This window comes from Clytia hemisphaerica, unplaced genomic scaffold (assembly GCF_902728285.1).
Source record: "Clytia hemisphaerica strain Z4C2 unplaced genomic scaffold, Clytia hemisphaerica genome assembly, whole genome shotgun sequence".
In the NCBI taxonomy this organism is placed as follows: domain Eukaryota; kingdom Metazoa; phylum Cnidaria; class Hydrozoa; order Leptothecata; family Clytiidae; genus Clytia; species Clytia hemisphaerica.
Window position 1 is genome coordinate 813,734 of NW_027104353.1, and position 21,369 is coordinate 835,102.

The 21,369-nt window shown below is 33.3% G+C and overlaps 2 protein-coding genes and 1 long non-coding RNA gene across 4 annotated transcripts; all 3 read left to right on the forward strand.

The window, feature by feature from the left end:
• Positions 1-3,043: 3,043 nt before the first annotated feature.
• Positions 3,044-5,256, forward strand: LOC136818055 (uncharacterized). Its single transcript, XR_010848195.1, has 2 exons — positions 3,044-3,563; positions 3,783-5,256. It is a non-coding gene; the product is annotated as an uncharacterized lncRNA (long non-coding RNA).
• A 451-nt stretch (positions 5,257-5,707) lies between these two features.
• On the forward strand, positions 5,708-13,370 carry LOC136818080 (dolichyl pyrophosphate Glc1Man9GlcNAc2 alpha-1,3-glucosyltransferase-like). The gene is made up of 13 exons (XM_067074438.1): positions 5,708-5,828; positions 6,043-6,121; positions 6,611-6,804; positions 7,233-7,330; positions 7,773-7,840; positions 8,159-8,288; positions 8,779-8,894; positions 9,539-9,659; positions 9,975-10,114; positions 10,567-10,706; positions 11,027-11,124; positions 11,364-11,436; positions 12,705-13,370. The coding sequence occupies exons 1-13, from the start codon at positions 5,746-5,748 to the stop codon at positions 12,997-12,999; spliced, it is 1,635 nt and encodes a 544-aa protein (XP_066930539.1). The 5' UTR covers positions 5,708-5,745; the 3' UTR covers positions 13,000-13,370.
• An 876-nt stretch (positions 13,371-14,246) lies between these two features.
• On the forward strand, positions 14,247-20,396 carry LOC136818081 (tubulin alpha-1C chain-like). Of its 2 annotated transcripts, none has more exons than XM_067074439.1 (7): positions 14,247-14,303; positions 16,258-16,304; positions 17,334-17,556; positions 17,824-17,972; positions 18,356-18,716; positions 18,906-19,389; positions 19,709-20,396. In XM_067074439.1, exons 2-7 carry the CDS (start codon positions 16,302-16,304, stop codon positions 19,842-19,844), a joined length of 1,356 nt encoding a protein of 451 aa, XP_066930540.1. In that variant the 5' UTR covers positions 14,247-14,303; positions 16,258-16,301; the 3' UTR covers positions 19,845-20,396. The 2 variants fall into 2 exon arrangements, with proteins under 2 accessions (XP_066930540.1, XP_066930541.1); XM_067074440.1 differs by lacking the exon at positions 14,247-14,303 and adding an exon at positions 15,031-15,090.
• The last annotated feature ends 973 nt before the right edge of the window (positions 20,397-21,369 follow it).

Genomic DNA, 21,369 nt, shown 5'->3' on the forward strand with positions numbered 1-21,369 from the left:
CAAAAGAAAAAAACTGAAAAAAGCTGTGGATTTGCCTTTGCGTATTATTGACGATTTGGTTCAACCATTTTCAAAACATTCGAAACGAAAAAAACAGACAGACAAACTCTTATTTTTCTACACTGGCTGCATGAAATTCTTTATTTTAGGTAGTTTTTTTGTAGTTCTAAGTTAGAATGTTAGTTTTGTAATTTACTTTCTTTTGTTCCAAACCTCTACCTCCACTTTTTTCCCGTAAACCGCCCTGACGCCCTAACTCTTTCCCGCGTTTACTGACCTTTAAACAAACGATAGCATCGTCTAGGATTGACATCTATGTGCAAAACAGTCAGGACCTCATTTCACTTTATCGATATTACGCAAACGGCAGTGTTCGCTAAATAATCTTGGTTTCGCTTACGAACAAAAAAAGAATCAAATTTAATATTTGTTTCCTATCTAGATTATATTTCGCGATGGTTGTACGCCCAAACGCGCCCATGGGAAAGTTCCAATTTTTAATTATCAGGAAATCGGGGAAACCGGTTCACCACGTGGATAAAAAACGTACGGAATGAAACCTGACAGAAGGTTTTCAACCAGATTTATTCAGATAAAGCTATAAGAGGTTCATTAATTGTGGATTTTAAAACCTACATAAGCAAAAACGAAAGTTGTTGGGAAGGAAAGAGTAAACGCAAGACAGAAGGTTTGGTTGTGTTGATCAGTTATGTTTTTATTCTATCCGAACTAATGTTAAAAAAGACCAAAGAGGTCCTGACTGGTGCAAAAAATCATCTGGTCTGCACAAAGTCACAAATCCAGGAAGAATGACATGGCATACTTTAGAAAGGCAAAAAGGACATTTTTCTAGTCTTTTTCCACTGAAAAAGCTGTTTCTACAAATATTTTTAAAATTTCAGGAGGGGCAGCGTCCGATAACCGGACGCTTAAAGGGCATGAAAATGGCCTTTTCTCTTTTAGAATTTTTTTTCAGACGGTGGACTTTGTGTAAGCATGCACAGAATCAGGAATTGGGCAAAAAAAATTTTTTCTCATTTTTCTCTTTTTTTTCCTAAAAAAAATGTTTTTTCCTAAAATCAATTCTTTTTCCTAAATTAATTTTTTCTCTAAATTGATATTTTTTCTAAATTTAATTTTTGTTACTAAAATTAAATATTTTTTCTTGATGGCACTTCTCGGCTTCCATAATAAAGATAGTATCCTGTAAAAAAGATAGTATTGTTTCAATTAAGATAATGTTTTTTTGGGAAAATAGTGTCGCAAAATGAAAGGTTGTCGTGAAATAAAAGGTAGTTTCGCAAAATGAAAGATATTGTCGCGAAATGAAAGATAGTATTTATTTCCGCTTTGGCGCGCCATACATTCCTGTGTAATATTCGATTGCTTTCGAGTAAGGTTAGTGTTAGATTGGTTCAATTGATAGTTGACTATGTTCGATTGGTTCGATTAATTGTCAATTTCATTCGATTAATCTTCGATTTCGTTCGATTACAATTATATTCGATGAGTTGCGATTTGCGAGTTGCGATGAACTGCGATTAAATTAAATTGGATCACTCCGTTAGAACTTTTTAGCGTGGGTGGCTGAGCGCTTCAGTAACGTACAAAAGCGAATAAAATCTGATACAATTGAATCAATCAAACGTAATCAAACATAATTGAACAAGAATCGAAGCAATCGAACGGCAAATCCTGGGTAATATTCAATTGCGATTCGATTGCGCTTAAAAATCGAATTTTAATTATTCGATTGTGTTCAATTCGTTCAATTGACACTGTCTGGATATTATCAGCTGTAACAACCAGACGTTACTAATCGATAAAATCGATTATCGATGAAAATCAATAGCGCATCGATAATTAATCGATAGATTAAATATTAATTAAAAACAATAATCGATAGCTAATCGATACTCTCAATTTTTTAGCACTCAATTAAATTATCACCATAGATTTTTAATCGATAATATCGATTACAGTGTTAATAATTGATAATATTGATTAATATCGATATAAACGATACCTCAACCCTATCAATTTTTAATCTAATTGATATAATCAATATCTTATATCTGATCAATATAATCAATACTCACAATTTTTTAGGCACCGATTATTTATCGATTATCGTTTTTAGTCTATATTCAATCAATCAATTAATTAAATCGATTAGCTATCGATTTTAATGGATAATCAATTTTATCGATTATTAACGTCTGGTAACAATTATCACATTTTTATATAACACCCATTTTACTGTACTGCACAGGTTGTAAACAACTTAAATTGTCTTTCCTTTGAAAGCCCTAATACTATTTTCGATCGGGCGAAACAAACCAGAGTTCACGTCTTATTGCTTGATTGAACGAAGTTCTAAAAAAGAGTCAGACATCAGAAGAAAAAATGGTGTGGTTTTGTAGTTTTTGTTTTGTTTGTTTTGTTTTGTTTAGCAAGAATATTGTTAGCCTGGAAACTGGACAACGAAAACCTGTTTGCTGAATTAAATTTTTCTGACTTTTATAATGGCAATGGCCTCATTCAGGTCAGAAACAGATTTTGGGTGCCAGGAGAGACTTACATAGCTGTCAACTCTCCCGCATTGGGTGGGAGACTCGCACATGCCAACGTTTTCTCCCGCGGGAAAAAAATTCAGCCAAATCTCCCGTATTTTCAGGATTTTCTCCTGCATCTCCCGCATTTCCAAAAATTTTCCGAATTCCTAAAAAAGATTCAGATCTTGAAAAAGCAAAATGGCAAAATTTCCTGAATTTGCAAAATTGGGACGAAAAATACCCTGATTTCTTGAGAAGAATTTCCGATAAAATTGGATTTCGCGGGAAAATTTCCTGATTTTCCGATTCAGAAAATTGGTTTATTGAGGAAAATTTTTGATGATCTAAAATTGAAGAATCACTTTTGTGAAAATGGTAATTATACCACATTTCTACAAGAAATTGATTTTTTTCTTCTTCATTTTTCATTTTCATTTTCCTTTTTTTTTTTCCAAATTTTTACTTGATAATATTCCACTCAAGAATATCTTTTTAACGAGCACAAAATTGCAACTTGATTCGAATTCTATCAAAAGTTACAGCCATTTTTGTCTCCAGCTGCAAATTATTTTGAGACAGACTTTAGTAACAATGATAATAACATTGATGTTATTATCATTGATGACACAAGCAGTCAACAAAAGAAATCAATGAAATTAGATCAAAGAGAAAAGCTGCACACACAAGCAAAAAGAATTATTTGCCAATCTTGTGGATTTGTAAAACTCAAAATCATGTTAGCAATTTCCATGAGCTTTCCTGTAATGAAGACTTCTTGAATTGATTACTTTGAAGAAATAGAAAGAAAACTAAGAATTCGCCCCTGAGAATATATGTGCATTGTTTTATTCTTTTCAATCGCAGATACTCATGAAAGTGCAAAATATTTTGTCATCCAATCACTGTGCCATCAACTGTTTTGATATCCAATCAAGATATTGCCATATGTGAATGTAAGATGCATTCAACTGAAAGTTAAGCACTTTCATGTACTGAAGACGAGAAAAGGTCTGATCATTAGAATCACTGAAATTAATATATATGGGGTTAATAGGTTAACATTTATATGAATGCTTGTCTTCCAAGCCCCTGTGAGATAAAAGGGAGATAAAACGCTGTGTTTTCAGTCAATGTTTCAGTTACCTTGTTTATTTAAACTGGTTCATCCAGTATCCACCAGTTTGTGTTTTGACAATTTCTTATTTAAAACAGTTGATTTATATTTAGTCACCAATATGGCAAATCTATCTGGTCATCGGCAGTCTTTTCTCCCATCTAATTTAACAAATTGTCAAGATGAAAACATTAATTGGCATTTTGATAAAGATATTGGTTGGTTTGGCTTTGACTTTTCCGGGAGATACTACACATTCCATTTTGATGATGGGAAGATATATCCTGATGGCAATGAACGTCCTATAGAAGCTCCAGCCGATTTTGATTGGAACAGCATTTTTTCTAGAATTTTCAAAGTGTATCATTTTGATAAACAAAAAGAACAACTTCATTCTAGTTACGTCAATCTATTGAGCAGAGATTACTCTAAAGTAAAAAGTTCATGCTATGATCCTGTTAACATGAGATGGTTTGAAATTGTCAAATCTTCAAAAAATGATAAGGAGAAAACTTATACAATTTATAGTGGCTGTATTAGAAGCTTGCTTGGGATTGGTTCCTCTACAACAATTTATACCAACGATGTCAGGGAATATAACACAATCAATCTAACTTACCCAAAGAATATGAGAATCACCTTCGATTTTGAATTTGTTAGAACTACCTCTGGAAATTTCCTCATTTTGATGTCCTGTTATCCAGATAAAGGAAGGTTCACCATGGATTTGATACAGTACGATGATGAAAAGATTTCCCACTTCCGACGTTTTTCTTTTGCCCATGATCATGGCTCTGATGAAGAAGGTGAAGAAGCAGGCATGGATTTTTATAACGTGGGTTTTGACTTAGAATCAAACATTTTTTACGTAATTGAAAAAGGGAGCAAGCCTTGGAAGGTTTCTGCTTTTGATTTCACTGGTAATGAATTGTTTACAGTTGAAATCCCTGAACAACTTTCAAAAGTTATATCCTACATGTCCCTCATTTCAGGCTCACTATTTTTTATGGTTTCAAGAGATGTGAATTTTGCTCTAATGAGTATTAGTACTAATGGAGTGAAAATTTGTAAACAATTCAAATTAGATAAAGCTCCCCATGGTGAAATGTTAACAAACTCGTATAAAGTATTGAAGCGTTTTGACAAGCATTTTCTTTGTGTCAGCAGCAGGAGTGTATGGGATGATTGCTCCTACCATCTTTTTGATACGGAAACAGAAAAATTGGTTTACAAACATTCTACTGATGCCACATCTATAATTTATTGGGAGTTTAACTGGAACTTACAAGAATTTGCTTGTTGCACAAATGAGAATATTTTTAAGGTATTCACCACTGGATACAAATCCGATAGCTTGAAGGATAAAGCTCGACAAGCTTGTTTGGAATCTTACAATAAAGATCAGTTAAATGCAAACCTTCCCTCTTCCCTTGTGAAGTATATCGATGCTTAATTACACACTGTATGATGAATTCATTTGTTAGAACCTGCACTATGTTCCTATTTTTATAGAATATTACACTTTGTAATATATTTGACATCTTCTGTTTATTTTTATTCACAATATTTAAACACTGACTGGTAAAATATTGACTTCCGTTTCTCTCCTCCTCTCTATAAGGAATATTTTGTTTAAAATATAGAAAATTTTCATTTTATTACAGATCCATTTACCTGATGATCGTGTAAGCGTGAAACAGACTGTAGTATGTTTTAATTTTTGTGAGAACAAAATTTTTGATTTTATTACATGATTAAAATGATTTAAACTGCTATCTTCATAAATTGATTTTCATGTCTTAATTACAAATCTGTTCCAGACCATATATATTTGCGATGGGCATGGCAGCCTCCGTTGGTGGTCAAAAAGGACACTTTTCAATTTAAAAGGCTGTTTTAAGGAGGGGCAGCGAACTAAAATTTTAAATTTGTCAATCATCCTTGAAAATTTAGATTTTTGGATCAGGTAAGAAAAATCTGACTGGTATTTAGAACTAATTTGATTCCTTATATTAATTAAATTGATGCTGGTGAATGTTTTAACAAACTTCTTTTTATTTCAGGAGCAAAATAAAAATGAATTTAAAATTTGAAGCACCTACCTTCTTGCAATTTGCTATTATCATGTCATGTGTAAAACTGTTACTGCTAAATTCCTAGTAAGTAACCTTTATATATGCTTATACTTTTGCATCAGGCTTTGCGGTTTCAAAATGTTTTATATTATATGCTTAGCCTTTTTTGCACAACTTTCGTGTAAGTTACTTTACTTTTGCTTACCTTTACTTTTCTAAGGGAATGAAGTGTATTCAAAAATTTATAATGATTTTTTTGTTGTTGACTTCTGATTTATAAATTTTCTTCCTGTTTTAGCAAATCAACTGATTTTGAAGTTCATCGTAATTGGCTGGCTATCACTTACACCTTACCTGTTTCTGAATGGTATTTTGAGGTAATTACAATTTTCTTCAATCACATTCTCAAAAACTACAGCATTATCTCCCAAATTAAGTTCTTGCCAAGCCAAAATTTATTATTTTGCAGGAAGTTAATTTTGGAGATGGCGTAAAAATGAATTTATTACATGCTTTTCTCTAAACCGTGCTGTTTCAGGGAGTGTGCGACTATTATTTCGTCTATTAATGATAAATTCTGGCCACAAATATTCTGCAACGATCTAATTTCATTTTTCGATACACTAGCCAAATTAAATTCCTGTCGAAATTTCTTCCTTTTAAGTATAAGATTTATATTACATTATAATTATTTAGTCAATTTATTATATTCAATTGACAATGGTTGGAAAAAAACTGTCAAGAAATGTATCAGTGGTAAAGAATATACAACTAAAATAGTACTTTTGTCAAAAAGAAGATTATAATTGGACAGCAACTGGTGCTTTATGAATTCACTCTAATATTGCCAATTTAATTTGTCACAGGAGACTTCAGAATGGACACTTGATTATCCGCCATTTTTCGCATGGTTTGAGTATGCTTTATCACAAGTTGCAGTATATTTTGATGATCAAATGTTAGATCTTGACAATCTTGGTTACAACAGTGTACAAACTGTTCTCTTCCAGAGGTTATCTGTTATTGTGATGGACCTTGTATTGTTATATTCACTTCACAAGTAAGTCAAGTTTTTCAACGTTATCAGCTTCATAACTCCCTATCATATTATCACTGATTGAAACATCAGCCTTCAATTATCTTTTCACTGAAATGATAACTTTAACTTAATCTGAAATGCTGAAGTCTTCTAGGTAGATATCAATGAACCATTTCAGCTTAATGAATAAATTTTGCTACCGTATGCTTCCATGAGAACGGTTGAAAGCCATAGAATGGGAAAAGTTTTTTTATTGCCATGCCACACTGGACTTATTTCTTTGAATTCAAAAACTGGTCATTTCTTTCATCAACTCTGGTGTGTCAATATGTTGAGACTTTAGTCTAAGGGGGTATAATATTGTTCATACAATGCCGAACTGAAGGTCTATCTATTTACTTACCAGTAAATTTTCTTTGTGTGTGATTAATAATTTCCCTCTACAATAGATTTTATGATCAACTGTTTCAAGGCAAAGACGATGACAACACCAAGATGTTTTTACTTGTCTCAATATTTGCAAATTCAGGATTGCTTTTAGTTGATCGTATCCTTTTCAGTAAAAAAACAACCATGATTGCAATGGTACGATAGGTACAGATAATATAGCTAGCCTTCTACACCAGCCTGGCCTATATCAGATGAAACATTAGGGGCTCGCATCCTGAAATGGTTTGTATGTTGCTTTATTCTAAGAATGGAATACATCAGAATCAAGTTACAAAGAAAAATGATTAGAATGATAAGAATTTAGACTTTTTTCCATGGCGGTAAAAATGGACTTTTTTCTCCCACTTGCTCAACAACCTGAGTAGGTTTTGCTGTTTTTTTGACAAGCATATTGAGTATAAGACAACTTTTGTTCCATCAAGATAAGAATTTAGACTTTTTGATTTGAAATGAATTTATTGATCTTGTGAAATATTAGCTCGATAATATAATTGTTAGTATATGTTTTTGATTTCCTTAATAATCAGTGTAATCATTAGATATACATTTTCAATATAATGGCTTCCTATTTTCGTTTCTCCTGCTATCAATAACTGACATGTTGCAGGTTAGACTTATAATTCCTTTTCTGCTAAAAATGGGGCACTCGATTTCTATAAAACAGTGTACGTGCTCCAATTAGTCTTTCAACGGACCCATGCAGCACAGCCCTTAATCTTTAAAGGTTTCTAATATTGAAATTAATTACCAATGGCATAATTTATAATGTCTTATAACATTTTTTTCCTAAAAAATCAATAAAAGATCAATAAGTATAATCTGTTAGTTAAAAGTTTTTGAATGAATTAATTGAACAAAATTTTTAACTTTAGATCTTTCTATGTTTGTGTAACTCAAGCACAAAATATTTTCTTATTTCTCCCAGGACAAGTTTTTACCAAGTGCCTTTTGGTTCACAGTGCTACTAAACTTCAAACACATCTTTCTGTACATTGCCCCGTGCTACTTTGTGTACCTATTGAGGAATTATTGCTTCCGCAGACCTATACAAAAAAGTAAGTATCTTTTTACCTATCCAATTTTTCTTTTTAGTAACCTACTGTTTGTAAAAGACTTTACTTTATGCTATGAATATTCAAATAAACTGTTGCTTCTTATGGATCCAGGACCCGGGTATTCCCTCACCTGATAATGGTGGATTGGCGGCCACCCGAACCGAAGCTCTAAAGGAGCGGAAAGGAATGATGGTCGTTTTCGAAGTGCCACATCCCAGCCTTGCGCGTAAACCTAAAAATATTCTGGTTGATCCCGTCAATCCCCGAAAACGAAGGCTGGGTTACCAGGCCTCCCGCTGCAAGATCCTTCACTTCCAGATGTTGAAAATTTTCCCGACCTTCAGAGTTTTAGCGTGTCGGATGAAATCTCTGCATCTGGGAGCCAGATAAGGTATACCCAGATGTCAAAAGGCAAAGTTTCTATTTTCCTGCGAATAAAGTGTAGAATTTGATGCCCTATTTGAGTTTCTATCAACGGAATTTTTTATAGGTTGGTTCACCATATTTGGCGTGGATATTCTTCAATTGAGCATTTTCAATGTATTGAAACTTGCTTTTGTTGTTATTGGAGTATTCATGATCTCTTTTGGACCTTTCATATACTTGGTATGATAATACATTCAAGTTTTTCTTAGCAGACAAGAACATCATACTACTGATACACCCCCTTCTCACAGACCCATTGGGAACCCTTCCCACTGGAAAATTTGTCCAAAGTATCGTCCCCGATGTTAAATTATCTTCCAATTTTTGTCCCCGCTGATAATAATCAAATAAACCAATCCTCACTGCAAAATATTATGCTATTTTCCCATCACTTTTTGTCCTCTGTTATGTCCTCCTTTTTGATGGATGGATGTATTCTTTGTACATTTTTCCATAACGTACTTTTCTCAACTTCAGTTGAACTAAAATCTGAGAATGTTTGTGTGTGTTTGCCTGTGTGTCCGCCAAAAACTTCGAGGCAGCCTAGAGGCTTCAAGAATGGTCGGATTTGGCTGAAATTTGGCACACTTGTTCCTTGGGTGGGGGTGTTTTTCCATTTTTTCCAAATTTTTGTTCATCGGGGCCTGGGTATTAACCTTTTGGTTTGTTTTGCTACAATCGGGCTACTGAGGTTAGCCCAGTGCCTTGGGCACGTTCGATTATTTTTTATTAAATGGAAAATTTCATCAGATCTATAACATTTTTAGGCTTTTTCTTTTCTTTCGTGCAGGTAAACTAAATATATTAATCTCTTCTCTTTTTAGGAACAAATCCCTCAAGTTGTGTCACGTTTATTCCCTGTGAAAAGAGGCTTGTGTCATGCGTATTGGGCGGCAAACTTTTGGGCGGTTTACGCTACAACTGATAAAGTGTTAACGATTGCTGGTGAGTTGAGTTTTATTCAAATGAGGGTTTTGCATAATTCGCCTTGTTGATTAAATGTTACAACAGGCTAGACAGGAAAAACTATCACCATTTTTAGGATCCTTTCCGATAAGAAAAAAACTACATTAGTTTCCTAAGAAACTACAACTTCTTGACTTAAGTTGGCTGACCTTTCCTTCACCTTGTTATACTATATCAATATTATTAATTTCACAACTTGGTTGTGGAAAATTTAATTTCCCTAATTCAAGTATTTATTCTTGTCCACCTTTTTGGTAAACTGATCAACATTTCAATTATTTTACTCATTTATAGGACCCAAACTCGGACTTCCAATATCGAAACAAAGTGATGTTGCTTCTATGACAGGGGGTCTAGTAGCACAACAGAATTTCTCTGTTCTACCAAACATCCCTGCAATTGTAACTGGGATCGTAACTATTTTATTCATGTTGGTAAGAAACTTATAATCTTGTCTTTGTCAGCCATATAGACTTCTTGCTATCAATTTGTAGATTTTTTCGTTCTGAGTGTATTGCTATTAGATGCAGCTGACTCTCGCTTATTCGAACTCGAACGGGGAATCTTATTTTGTTCGAATTACAGAGAGATTCTGATTAAAGAAAGTATTTTTAGTATAGGACATGGGTGTGGGTGTGTAGGTAGTGTAGGTAGAGTTTCTCCTCCACATAGGGATTCGAAATTAGTTCGAATAATAGAAGTTCGAATAAGCGAGAGTTTACTATCCGCGAATCGTGGCCATTTTCGCGAAGTTTAGTCCTGGTAAAAAAAGTCAAGATCCAGTTATTGTCGAAAACCCCTAGGGAAATGAAAGTGTGCAAAAGTGGCTGATGGATCGGTGAAATTTATTCACTTGAAAGTACTTAACTTAACTTTTCTTCTTCAGCCAGCGTTACTGAGAGTCTGGTATCGACCGTATTCAGTCAAAACGTTCTTACCATGTCTTACACTTTGTGCATACGCCTCATTCCTATTTGGCTATCACGTCCATGAGAAAGCTATTCTGCTGGTTGTTATACCATTAACGTAAGTAAATTTCTGAATTTGTTCGAAAACTTATTTAAAGTATATTTATATCAGTTATTTGTTTTATGAACAAATCAACACAGAAAGTGCTCAATACCAAAGCTTTATCCATTTAAAATCTAGTTATCTTGTTTGAGGAAATTGAAATATATTCAAAATATTTTCACAGTGATATATTCTAAAAGAAATTTGATGTGATTTTAGTAAAGTTTTAGTCCGAAACGATAGGGAAAAAAATTCTACATACTTTCAATTCTTTAAAGAATTTTAGAGGCAGCTTTCATCACATCCTTACTATCTTTCTCTGTTACAATTTATAGGCTGCTGGCTTTGTTATCGTCCAAATACGCACGTGTATACATAGTTTTATCAATAACAGGACATTATGCCCTGTTTCCACTTCTTTATCAACCTGCAGGTAATTCTTTTTAGGTGTAAGATCGTGCTTTAGTAAAACCTTCAGTGTAACTCAAGGATGGATTTTACAATCTTTATTTTCGGCCAAAATATGTTATTCTTTTATAACTATTGAAAGTGGTTTAAAACATTTAAGTTTAGAAAAACTGCTTCTACTAAAATCTTTTTTTCTGAAATTTCTGATGCTAAGATTTATAGAATAATTGATTCATTTATGTATTTCATCTCTAAAACATACAGAAACACCGCTGAAGATTCTAATTTTATTGCTTCCAACATTGATCACACTGGCGCTACTAAAAAAAATACACAAGTAAGTGTACATGGGGCTTTATAACGCTAGATTTCCCACAAATTTCAGTGTCGATATTTATTTCATTCAATAATGCTAAAAAATATTGTCATTTAAGATATTTGGTTGGGGTTTAGAATATTATTCCACATAGGTTTTATCACTTTAGAGGTCTTGGCTAAAGACTTCTAACTGGGTGTGAATTTCTTTAATTTTTAGATGGATGGAATGTAAACAAAGTGTTACTGAAGATATAGTAGAAAATTTATCTTTCGTGTCATCATGATATTCCATTGTTTTCCTTATCTATATTTTTCGATAATTCAATCCAAATGATCAATCTGTGATGATACAGCCTTGCCCAGCTATTGCATATTTTATTTTTGCAACTTATTTTTTCCCTTGGTTACACCAGTGAATTGAACCATTCTTGTTTGTATTCTCTTGTGGTCAGTGAATAGTGGATAAAGTCTATCGTCTCTTCCCAATATTCATGATTTTTTCACTGATTTAAACCTTCCCTTTTTCCGCATTTACGTAGTTGGCTTCCACAAGTTTTGATTCTCTACCCATAATTATCTCGTTGCCATGGTTTCAGTCCTTTTTTTAGAAACGAGGATGTGTCACTTCTTTACTTATAGTTGACCTTTTCGCTTTTATATTATTGACCCTCAAAAAGAATTTGTCTGAAAATCGTTTTGTCTGGAAGATGAGGAAAAACCGATCTTAATTCTCAATAATCCAAATTCAAGCTAAATATTTTGCAGAATTTACCCGCTTTTTAGCTCTATAACCTTTTACGAACATATCCATCCATCTTTAGTTCACTCTGTGAGCATTTTATTTCATTGATAAAAGTTCTTCCCTTTCAGCGAAGTATAAAAAGAGGATTTTCCATTCTTCAGAAATCTGCATAATTCGCAAAGAATATGCGCTTATTTGCTTGTAAAATTCATTTTCCGTCTCATTACTAACCCACTCGTCTTTAAAATCTTAAAGTCGGGAGTTTTTGGTATCTTGCAGGCTGATTCTCAACTTCAATTGAACTAGATTCAGAGAAAGACTGCCTGTCTGACTATGTATCCCAAAACTTTTGGCCAGCCTAAACATGGTTGTTCCTTGGAATACCTGGGAATGAGCTGCAGTTTTTATAAGATATTTCCACTAATTGCAGAAGCTACTATGTTACGACCTTCAATCTTTTATACAATTATTGTGTTCTGATATCTGGACAAATAGTTAGATGTTTGAGTATTTTTTAATCTTATCCCTTCTTTTCTTTGTTTTAGGGTAGAGAACGGTTTCTTTGGACTTCCTTTTGTCACGTGGTATGAATCGTTATATTTATACGGACTCGCCCCTCTATACCTTTACACAGAGTTCGGACACCAAATATTGGGTTTCCAAGAGATACTACCCTTTGTTCCTCTAATGATGACGTCATTTTATTGTTCTATCGGAGTCATTTGGAGTTGGTTGTTGTTATATTCTGACTTTTTACTTGAAGTGGAGAAAGAGGAACCGAAAAAGAAGCAAGATGCTTCTTCTAATACGAAGCGTAAAACTAAAAAGAAAATTCAATAAATAGTTCCGAATAAAACGCACTGTATTTACAATAAACTCGGAGATATTTGACTTTGTTCTTAAGACGTTTTCAAGGCTATTTATAATTTTTTTTCACTCGAACTTCGCCATATTCACAATTTGCTATCAATTATCAGAAGGTAGCAATCCATGAAAGACTGCTTTTAACCAGTTTTAACGGAGTTTATCCATCTTATTAATTTTATATCATTCTGATTAAGCTGTAGTTATGTAGGTCGCTTTTCATCGGCCATTATTTATGGAGAATTTTTTATAGAATTTTTAAATGATTCGGTTGCAAATTTTGTATTTTAGGGTCAATTTTTATTGACATTGATTATAGAAAGATTTTTCAAATTCTTTAACAACAACCTTTTAAAACTCTTTTGATTTTTGGTGAAGTATTGCATTTTCATCATTTTCTTGCGATGTTTTTTCTTTCGTAACTTCTAAACCAAAAGTATCCCATCTATAAACACGTGCTTTGTCCTTCCAATGAATTCATGAATGCTGCTCGGAGAGAATGCTCGAAACATCAAGTGGCGTAATCGCTTGTGTTTAGTGGGAAAAACATGAGCTTGCTCCTCAACAGAGTTTATAAGAATTTATAGAGTGATAAACATTGATAGATAGGCTTGCTCTTTTTGGTTTTCACGCATCTATGAATGAATAATTTGGATGGATTAGAAACAATCAAAGACCTGTCAGTGAGTATGTTAATCAAGGTATTATTTTTCTAACTAATCTCATAATGACTTTAACATTGACAATCTGAGGTTTTTAAATTCGACACGTTTTTTTTTATTTGAACATCCAAAAAATTGAGGCCTTCGAAAGTTTTTAACTTTTTTAGTTTTAAGCCGAGAAATGTTCTTGAAATATTCTTAATTTCACCATATTGTGAATATTTTTATGCAATTTTCTAAGAAATTGGGTGTTTTAGATAAATGTTCTTAGTTTGTTCTTAATATTTTTGCCATCGAAGCCTTGTGTTTTTATATGGTTTGTTCTTACTAAAAAACGTTTACTATCCTTATCTTCGTGTGTCTTTGTAACAGAATAAAATGTGAATTTTATAACATAATACGTCAATTTTCTTAGTAATATTTTCTCATTCCCATTTGATTTGAGCACGTGATATAATGATATAATGATATAATGACTCTCTCGATTTGTAGGAGATAAGTAATTACTTAATCTTATTAATATTACATATTACGCATGTTACTTTGAAATATTATATTTTCTTTCAATTTAGATTTATTATCCAGAGCACGGAATTGTTCACAGAGGTATGGCGTAAGGTAAGTTTCTGTATTCTCATTAAAAAAATTAAGGGTCAAAAAGGGGCATAAACTTGTTGGGGGAAAAAAGTCGCGAAATAAGCCACTCGGAGAAACGTTAATTCTACTCAATAAATTTCGTCAATTCTCCTTGACAATATTTTTGAAAAGTTGTCTGACTGTTGCAGCTTAAGTATTTTGTTTGATACATGTTTTTTTATAAGAACAAACTATATAAGAACGTAAGGCTTCGTTGGCCAAAATGTTAAGAATAAGTTGAGAACATTTCAAGGCTTTGCGGACTCTAAAACACCCAATCTCCTAGGAAAATGGACAAAGATATTCACAAAATGGCCAAAATAAGAACATGTTAAAAACATTTTTAGACTTAAAGCTCAAAAAGTCAAGAACATCCGAAGGCTCCAAAAATTTTGGATGTTCTTATAAAAGAAACGTGTAATGTTTAATAGTTATACGAATCCGTGGGATGGGAGACAAAATGAAATCTTTGGGCGGGCATTTGAAAGTCAGGTGAATTAAAAGGTTCTTTATGAACTTTATCATGTTTAAACGTTTCCAACATCTACACAGATCAGACTGTTTGAAAGTATGTAAAATTTCATGAAAAAGAAAATCACTGTTGTATTATGCTGAATATACGTTTTGTTTTCAAAATATGTTTTCAAAAAATAAACTGAAAACTAAACTATTAAAAACTTATACTAAACTAAATAGAATTTTTTTTTTTGATTTGAATATTAGAAGTTTGATGGTTCGGATATTGAAACTACAATTTTATAACAATAAAGTATACTCTTTATAATTGATTTTTGAGACTTAGCTGCACTTGGCGTAATCGAGTATTTCCTTGCTCCTGCTATGAATCGAAATTTATGTTAAGCTTTCAGTATCTCTTGCTTTAATTCCATTTTTTCATACTCTTGCCTATCTCTACTTGATTTTTAGCCACTCCAGGTTAAAAAGTGTTTTTGTGTTCTACCTTGAGGGAACTAATTATAGCGGGAACTAATTTTCACGGTCAAAAAAAAAATCTGAAAAATTTCATTTTGTGGGAATTGATTTTCGCATTTTTGCCTTACTTTGGACACATTTCTTTCATTTTACTAGGGATTTTTCAATTTTTTTGATGAAAATTGGCCAAATTTGTAATTCGCGGTTTCTAATTTTCGCGGTTTATGCCGAAAAACTGCAAAAAAAAAGCGAAAATTTGTTCCCTTAAGGTACTTACGTTTCACGCTGTCATTCTTATGAAAATTTTTCTTATAAAAAAGTTCGATTAAGATTTATATCAATTCTTACACTTGCTAATCAAAAGTCTTTCTTTACTTGACAAATTATATGTTGAGATCTTTTTAAGATGAAGACCGGTTATTTTTCATTAGAGGCATCCGATTTTGTGCAACTTGCCGACTGGTGTTATTAATTAATCAATTTGTGGATCACTTATATTTTAATCAAATTATCCATTCTTAATTATTTATTCATTTTATTTGACTGTGTGTCATTTTTTGAAGACTTTGGCTCGCCATGTTTGCAAACACCAATTCTTTTCGTCCTATCAATTTTTCATTTGTTTTGAATTGTTTGATTGAGTGTAATCTTGAACTTTGATTGGCTCTCGAAACATTGAATGACTTTCTCAAAGTAGCAATAAAATTGAACTATGGATGGATTTCATTGGTTATTTAGTGTGATTTTTCAGAGTACTTGGAGCATTTTTGATAGCGTCTTTCTAAGTACACCGGTTTGAATCAGGTATTCTGGATTCAGATTGAAGAAATTTGATTCATACGAAAAAAAAGGGAAGAAGATTTCTCTGTTGCTTTTTCATCTCGAGCACACCATCTCATTTTGCAGGGGAAATCAGAAATCTCAAGACGTTACTGTGACAAAAAGATTTTTTTGCAATTACTTGACCTTGTTTGATTTTTTTTGAATTATTTTTCCTCGACAGATTGAAATTGTTATTCTCCTTGCTACATACAATAACAAAACAAAATGGTAAGTAAATTTGTTATATTTATTTGTTGGTTAAGCCTGCAGGTTCTCACAGGTGTATCTTTGTGTTTTTATACATACCAAATTTTGTTCGCATCGACCTATCTGGGGGTGGGGATGGGTGAAAATGGTCACCTAATTATTTTAGTTTTAAGAGGAAAAGGAATTATCATTTTCTGGGACGAGTACGATTGAACAACATTTAGAAATGTTTTTTTCTTGGTTTTAATACGTTTTTATTTCTTGCAAATGAAATTACACCTTGTGGTTTTGAAAAGGGTTCTTTCTGACCCGACGAAGTTTACTACCTCAGATTATTTCATTTGACCTGAGTGCTCTTGAAATCGAGTTTATTACAAAACACTTTGAAATGAAAGTCCTATTGGAATTGTTGTTCGAAATTTAAAGTATACAGCTTTTCTGTTCTAAATTTTCTTTTAAACTCTCGGTTTCAGACTATTTATGAAAATAACAAAGGAACTTTTCGTTAAAAGTGAATTGGGCAATGATTTCTGCAAAAAAAATTGCGAGCTAAAAAAAATTCTCCAAAAAAAGAAGATCTTGCAAAATCAGCGGCGACCCCTTGTTGTGAACTTTGAAACAAGTAATTCACTGTCATGAATAAATTATGCTGGATTTCTTTTCAACCAATCATTCTCTAGTCTTTCTATCAGCAAGGCGTTCATTCGTTGATATACTAAATTATGCATGTGGTTTACATATGAACCTCCTTATATCATCATTCCGTTTCTAGCTTGAACCGTCATAGCAATAATTTATTCATAAATGGGTCGTCCAGAATAATTAATCAATTTTTTTTTCTGCTCGCAATTTTTGTTCAAGTCTAGAAAATCTCCGGGATAAACACAAAGGAAAATGATAACTTCCTATTACTTCCAAATTTCATTCATTCATCTTTCCACGAATGGTTTTAGGCAAATCGAAATAATATCACATTCCTAGCGTTTGCCGATGTTATGAACCGTCTATAACAAACTTTTTGCCATCATGTTTTCTCCCTTTTTCTCTTAGAGAGAGTGCGTATCAATCCATATTGGACAAGCCGGTTGTCAAATCGGTAACGCATGTTGGGAACTATACTGTCTGGAGCACGGTATTCTTCCCGATGGTACTCCTAACCCTAACCATGAAAAGGAACAAGGAGACTCTGCTGTTTCTTTTTACTCCGAAATGGAAGAAACCGGTCGCCAAGTTCCACGAGCTGTTTATGCTGATTTGGAACCCACTGTTTTAGGTAAGGTCTTCATTTGTGTGTTTTCTACGGAAACTAATTGTTCGCTTCTTCAATCGGATAAATTTCACACTGTTTTAAATTTGCGAGTTACCGATCTCGAGATTTATTTTCGCGAAAATAGAAAGAATTAACAAAGACGCGAATAAGAAATTCACCTTAAATTCAAACATATATTTCTTATTAATGTCTTGGGAAAACGAATGACAAAATTTTCGTCTAATCTCGAAAAAAACGGAACAAATTTTATATCCTCAAAATTTATTTTAGACGAAGTGCGAACCGGTGCTTACCGTGAGCTTTTTCATCCGGATCAACTAATTAATGGAAAAGAAGATGCAGCAAACAACTTTGCACGTGGTCACTACACGATTGGTCGAACCCTTATTGACGAGATTATCGACAAAGTTCGAAAACTTGTAAGTGTGGTCATGTCTTGCTCTTTTGTGTAAAAGATTTATTGATTTTATAAATTTCACCCATCGAGATTTTAAGAACTGATTTGGAACACCAAATAGGAGATATCCTCGAACCAATGCTCTTTTAATGACGTTATATATTTAATTGCCCTGCAAGAATCCTTTAACACATTTGCTGCCGCCTACAAGTAAACTCGTGGAGGAGTCAAAATACCGCTTGTATTTCAAAGGGCTATAATTTTTCATTAAGAAATTTTTGCTTCTGCCGCTTTTTATTGCATTTTGGAATCTACGTAAAATTCTGCGTCGATTGGTATAATATCCAAAGGAGTCTCAAACTTTCGTATTCTTTAAATTTTATTTTCGTTTCTTTTGTGTTTCAGACGGACAACTGTTGTGGTCTTCAAGGTTTCTTGATCTTCCATTCTTTCGGCGGTGGTACCGGATCTGGATTGACCGCACGTCTTATGGAACGTCTCTCTGTCGACTACGGCAAAAAATCTAAACTCCAATTTTCCGTATACCCAGCTCCACAAGTCTCGACAGCTGTTGTTGAACCTTACAACTCAGTTCTCACCACACATTTTACTTTCGATCATTCCGATTGTGCTTTCATGGTTGATAATGAAGCTATCTATGATATCTGTCGAAAAAATTTGAATATTGAACGACCTAACTATACCAATCTGAATCGATTAATCTCTCAAGTTGTCTCATCTATCACAGCTTCTCTACGGTTCGAAGGTAAGTCAGAAACATTACATGCTATGATGCCTTTACATCTCTGACGAAATGATGTGGATTTTGTAGATATTTTGCCTAATTATTTGATTTTGTTTTTGTGTATAAGAAAACAATTGTTTGTATAAACTGATACATAAATAGTTTAATACTGTATAGAAAGATGTAACTCCTATTGTCTTTAACTTTTAGGTGAATTGAATGTTGACTTGAACGAATTCCAAACTAACTTGGTGCCGTATCCCCGTATCCATTTCCCATTGTCAAGTTTTGCTCCAATCTTGGCCCCTGATAAAGCACAAAAATCGTCGTTACACGTCGCTGAGATCACTCAAAATGTTTTTAAACAAGAAAATCAAATGGTAAAATGTGATCCCAAACAAGGAAAATACATGTCATGTTGTTTACTTTACCGTGGAGATGTTGGCCCTCAGGATGTCAACAAGGCTATTGCAGGAGTCAAAGCCAAATCAGATATTCAATTTGTTGATTGGTGTCCAACTGGATTTAAAGTCGGTATTAACAACCAGACGTTACACGCACAAGAAGGTAGCGACATGGCACCTGTTAAACGTGCTCTCTGTATGTTGAGCAACACCACTGCAATGGCTGCATTGTGGGCACGTTTGGATCATAAATTTGATTTGATGTACCGAAAGAGAGCTTTTGTTCATTGGTAAGCTATTTTGTCATCGTATTTTTTTATTTTGCTAACTTGCAGCTCGAACTATAAACTTACTACTTTAGGCAACATGCTTTAACGTTTTAAGTAATTTTGTAGCGCTCCAGCAACTTTTATCTCATTGATTCAAGTCAGATACAAGTATTTATTGCCTGCTTAAGGGCAATTGGTTAATGTATTCGCTTTTAGCTTTAGATAGCTTGTGATTCATTTTACTATCTTCAGGCTAAGAGATTGTAGCAACTTCAGTTCTGTATTTCAAAAGAAAATCATTAACTCATTTAAAGTAAACTTTCTCATCTGTCGTTGACAGGTATGTCGGTGAAGGTATGGAAGAAGGTGAATTCAATGAAGCTCGTGAAGATTTGGCTGGCCTTGAGCGTGATTATGAAGAAGTGGGCGGTGATTCGCCAAACTCTGATGAAGGAGAGATGGACGATGAATATTAAACCCCCTGACCGCCCTATTTAGAAACATTTTTTTTCCACGATCAATCAATAAATCACTTTGAACCATAACCTTTTGACGTTGCATTTCTTTTATGGTATAAGTGAAGTTTTTTGATGTGACACCTTTTTTTAGAAAAAATTCTGTATAAGTTAGAACCCACCTTCCCTTTCAACACAATAATTTTTCATCTCGAATATACTTGACCACCGAGCCACATCAGTCCTAATGAACCACAGGGCTATTCCGCACTTTAATCCAAGTATAAAATTTATAAACAGAATTTTATAAGAAAAATTTTTGATACAACTATTTATTATAGCCATATACATGGATATTTTATTGTCGTGTATAATTATTATTGTCTTTTCCTCTCACTTTTAAAGTATTTGTCTGTAAGAAAAACCATTTTAAATAACTTTAAATTTTTTTTTAAATTATGTTTGTCATTATAGGAAAAACCTTTGGAATTTTTACAACTGTTCTTATCGGTTTTGTATGTAAATAGTAAACGTAGTTATGGACAAGACAAATTAAAAACAAATTTCGAAAAATATTTTGTTGTATTACTATTACTCCCCCTGAAAATGGTTTGAATGAATCCGATTCGGTTATTATCGAGCATTTTTTACGTCCATCAGTAAACTAAAAAATGGTGCAGATAGTTCTGGTGCAAAATTGCTTTTTCTGCTCTAAGTTTTTGTAAAGGTGACGCATTCGAATTTAATTGGTTCGATAGTAAAATATTATTTCTTTTCATTCTCGATTTTTTTTTTTTTTAAAGGGTCTGCCAACAAGGTATTACTTTTGAAGATTTATTATTTTTCCATTATTAAAAATGTACGACGGCTGATAAACTTGATTGTCAGAGCGTAATTTGCACCACTTTTTGATAGAGCATGCTAGGGTTCGAATTTGAACTTTATATACAACTTATTGCATTGGAAGAAGAAGGCCGTTAATGTGAATCGGAGCAAGATCTTTTGAAAACATTGTGATCATAGTTGTCATTAGTCTGAATCGCAGACCTCTACAAAACCCCAGGTAGTATAAGGAGCACGAATCCGTTCGGGTTTTTTTAATCACGCCAGTAATTTAAGGGTGGGTGGCGACGCAAGCAAAACAATTTTCCAATGGCCGTCAGAGCAATTGAGAAAAAAGCTATACTTTAAAAGAACAAATTGCTTTTCCCAGATATTTTTCCGCATCTCCGCACCGGAAAATCAGCGGAAAATATGATGCGGGCGGGTGATGCGAACAGAACAATTTTTCGATGACCGCCTAAGGGAGCGTCTCCAAATATTGTTTCATTTTTAAACGAAAATGAAACGAATGCTTCGTGTATGTTTCGTTTAGCTTTCGTTTCGACTTCGTTTCGACTTCGTTTCAGATAATGATGTCTGATTAACTTTAATTACTTAAAAAAACAAGATAATTGAACTGAAAAAAAGAGAATATTTTGAAACGAATGGTGAAACGAAATAAATTTTTTCTCTGAATTTCATATAATTTCCATGTCATCCAAAG